Source organism: Pygoscelis adeliae, unplaced genomic scaffold (genome assembly GCF_000699105.1).
Source record: "Pygoscelis adeliae isolate BGI_AS28 unplaced genomic scaffold, ASM69910v1 Scaffold120, whole genome shotgun sequence".
Lineage (NCBI taxonomy): Eukaryota > Metazoa > Chordata > Aves > Sphenisciformes > Spheniscidae > Pygoscelis > Pygoscelis adeliae.
Genome location: NW_008824032.1, coordinates 2,772,826 through 2,776,934, shown reverse-complemented (window position 1 = coordinate 2,776,934; position 4,109 = coordinate 2,772,826). Strand labels below are relative to the sequence as shown.

Genomic DNA, 4,109 nt, shown 5'->3' with positions numbered 1-4,109 from the left:
GTTATGAACATTTTTAGAGCATTGCTCCTAAGGTAGATTAGCTCACATTTGCTTGTGATCAGCAGAAAACAAAGTGTGATCAGCTTCTAACCCCTCTAGGCCCACTTACATGCCCTCAACAAATTCACTGAGTGCTGTACCTTGTCCCAGTTTAGTACCACCTATGAATTACATTAAAATTCATCTTCCCTCCTGTTTCAGATTGTTACTACAGATAATTAAACGGGACTAATCCTAAAACCTCCCCACTATGATAACACACTCCCGTGCACCTACCCTCCCGTGCAACATACTAACGTTATTTTAAAAACAAGTTGTTATAGGACCAATCAGTGTGGTACCTACACATTCACAAGCCACAGTTACAGAAACGAACTCGTATTATTTTTTCATTCAGATTTTTAGGCAGACAAATCCCCAAAAGATTAAAATTTTGCTCATCCATTTTATAACTCTTGCTCTCTTTCTCTTCAACGTACTACAAGAAAAAAACAAACTAGTAGCAGCATCTTCCTAGTTTTTGTCTCCGAGTCTTTTGCAGTTCAGTAGGATTCAAGGGGCTTAGGAAGCTACACTCTCACAGCAGTAAATAAGGAAAAAAGATCACCAAGATAACAGAGACAAGAGACAATCCACAGCGGTAGTGCTGTACTGGGAGACACAGACTGAAGAGTCTCCCCAGTTACTCTGAACAACAGGACCTAGCGATTAACAAGATTTAAGCTAGGGAGAGGCAAAAATGGTGACTCTCCTCCATCTATTTTTTTCTCCACACACAAGAAGATGCCAGTGTTTCAAACAGCAACAGCCAGAGGGGTTTCATCTTGCCTGGCATCGTCTCCTTTTGTCTTCCTATCTGGAAGCATCTTTTCTCTGATTCAGAAGTGGACACAGAGTATGTTGAATAAAGTCATCTCTTAAATATGAAGGGGAAAGCTACTCAGGAGGAATTGAAATTTGTGCATTGTCATTAGAAATGGCAACAAATATGGAAGACTATTTCCTAACCATGAGTTTCACATCTGCAAAATAACAAAGTCACATAATAGGTAGTCCAGCCAAATTTTAGAGCGGGTAGTCTAATCTACCTTTGTGATACATAATTTATTTCTGAATGGAAGTCTTATTGAAACTAGCCTTCTATTACGTTAGGGAAATTTGTATAAAAGTCCACAGCTTTTTTGAACACTCCACTAAAATGCACTTGGCACAAAAGCATGCAAGTAACAAAAGTCAAAATTAAAGTCTGAGGCTTGATTAGCTCAATATCCTTAACACAAAAATTCTACTGTGATTGCAGAGAAACAGGTGTCAAATAGAAAACTAGAAGGTGATCTTCAATTCTAAGTACTTTCATTCGTTTCTGTCTATGCTTGAATGTTCTCAGAGATCAGAAAAAGTCTTCTTAAAATTTACAAAAGATGAAAGAGAGAAAACGTCTGTGATGGTTAATACACTGCACATTTACAGGACTACTAAATCATGTTTATTTTAACTGCTAGGTGAACATTGTTTATCATCATTCTTTACTAACAAAAACAATTCTTAGTTTGTCCAAGTGCTGATGAGGTCTGAAAGCTAATGACTATGTTTTGAGATTAGTTTTCATAACATATGGCAAGGAGCCACCTGCCATGTGAAACAAAAGGATGTCTGTCTACCACTGAAATCCCTTTTCAGACAATGACAACTACTGTCTCTGTTAGCTAATCTTAGATTTGCTGCTACAGTTCAATATTCAAAAGCAAATTAAACAATATATTGTCAGTCAGAGTGCTTCAGAATGCCTAAAGAACAAGATTTTCGATCCCCAGATGACAAGCTTGTCTGCTAGCAGCCATAGCTCCTCAACCTTTGTTGTGTCAATTTTCCTTCCAGACAAGCTCCTCCTTATCAACTTCTTGCCTCACCCTTTCAGCCCCTGTGACTCTGCATTTTCTCTGTTTAAATAAGCGATGGCAGATAAGGACGTCCCTCCCAGAACGAGAAATGTTCATGTTTCCATCAAAGAAAAATACTAGACAGGGGAAGAGAAGGAAAGATAGCAGTAAGAACACAAAGAACGCACATCTTTTTCACAACACACAGTTCAACTCTGCAAACAGTTCCTGTTCAGATGCAAAGAGGCCTGCAGAATTACAGAGAGCATAGCCAGGCAATAAGGATCAAATGCACAACTGTATAGATCAGTTAATATGTTATACATATGTTACACATATGAAAAGCCTATTCCAATCATTGCATGCATGCAACACATAGAGGAGGGAGAGTGTAGGCATATATGAAGTCAAATTATCCAACAAGAGGAGCAAACGTTGACCTATGTGCAAGAGCAGTTTTCCACTACTGCTGCAAATCACCTGCAGCAGGCCTAAGTGCAGATTTAGCTCTCACCTCACGCATCAGAGTCAATTTCCTTTTCTCCAAGGAATCAGCAGCTGGTTGTTTTTGCTTCTTCCATTTTCTTTTCAGTGCTCTCTCTTGCAGTTCCAGATGCGCCAGTGCTTTGTTTTTTGATTTGTGTATTTCATGGCGACGCAGCTATGTAAACATGAAAGAAACCATTTCAAAATCAAGGGACACTCTAAACCAAAATTTGCAGGGTAATGCTAACAAGCTCTTCTTGATTTTATCATTCATGCGCTGAATACTATTTATGTTAACTTCATGGTAGTACCAACGACAGCCTCACAAATAACCAGAAGTGTAAAATGCCATCAGTACCAGCCAAATTTAAAGTGGCTCCAAAGGTGTATGGGGAAAGTCTCACAGTTTTCATCTGCCCTATACCACTGACCCAGTAAGAGTTTTCTCAGCTGTAAAGGGAGACAAAACCCAAACACTCGCACCTATAATATGCATAAAAAGACATAATGCATTTTCCCTGATTTAACACTGTCAGTCACCAGAGATATTCTCTCTCTTCTTCTAACAATGAGAGAGAGAGATATATTCAGTTTAAATACAAATTAAATGCATTAAATGTGTGAGGTGCTTGCTAAAGTGTCTGGAAGCTATCAAGCCAACCACTTACAGAATCAAGTCTCTCTCCGCTCTTGTGCCCATCTGTCCTGACTAACCTGTCAAAATTTACAAGCAACAACAGCTCATACTGCCTATTCCATACTGGTAATCAGTGCTACCAAGGAAAATGAAATGGAATTCACATATTTTCACATATATTCACATAATTTCACAGAGCAGGTCATTCAGCACAAAGAAATGATGCCAAATTGTTTAAATGAAAATTGAATAGCCTCAAAATCAGAGAGATTCCTAAAATAAAGCATGTCTTTCAGTCCTTCCAGCAGAGACGAGACTTAACTTCAACTACTCCACTGAGTTTTTACGTATTTATGTTTTTATGCTGGTATATACTTTATTGTAATAAAAACTACAGCTACTGTTTCCCAACGGAAACAGAAAACTGAAAAACACCAACTGCCAGAGCTGGGGATGCATGCTATCATAAACAAAGAACTAACACTAAAGAGCCAGTATTTTCAGAAGCTTAAAAAGGGAGATTAAACGTTGGCAGAAAACATCCCCATAAGTGTGGTAAACACTTATGCTAGAAAACCAGCTAAATCTCCTTGCTACAGAGAAGGAGCAGTGATTGCTGTTAAACTTACAATATCCTCAGGAGTTGCACGGTGGACTGTCAAATCATGGACGGTACTCTGCAAATGGGAACCAGAGAACACATCAAAAGCCAGAACTGAGAACAAACTGGATTTTTTTCAAGTTTCATTTAAAAAAAAACCCTAAATTACAATATAATTAGCATAAAACTATAGAATGGTGCATTTTTATGGCATTGTAAAGCATTCCACCTCAGTGAGGTAGTCAATCAGCAAAATTGACACCCCTGTCAAGACCAGGCCCGCCCTTCAGCCTAAAGAGCAGGCTGTCAGCTGGTAGGCCTAACCTCAAGCAGGACCAAGGAAGCGAGAGGGGTCATGTCCACGCCACGCACAGGCAACTCCCAGTCACGGTATCCCCTCCCCGCCCAAATCTACGCACAAATCGGGCATCTCCAAACGTGAGCCCCCACAGAGGACGGTGACCTCCAGAGGCTCCGCCAGCCGGCACGTCCGTTGGCACGAAAA

At 39.8% G+C, this 4,109-nt stretch overlaps 1 protein-coding gene across 1 annotated transcript in view; it reads right to left on the bottom strand.

Annotated features, from left to right (window-relative positions):
• SPICE1 (spindle and centriole associated protein 1) overlaps positions 1 to 4,109 on the bottom strand; it is a 27,586-nt gene that overhangs the window by 21,496 nt on the left and 1,981 nt on the right. The window contains exons 2-3 of the mRNA XM_009330233.1: positions 3,633 to 3,680; positions 2,395 to 2,541 (exon numbers count right to left, since the gene is read on the bottom strand). Coding sequence (XP_009328508.1) covers positions 2,395 to 2,541; positions 3,633 to 3,680 — 195 coding nt within the window. The remainder of the gene's footprint in view (positions 1 to 2,394; positions 2,542 to 3,632; positions 3,681 to 4,109) is intronic.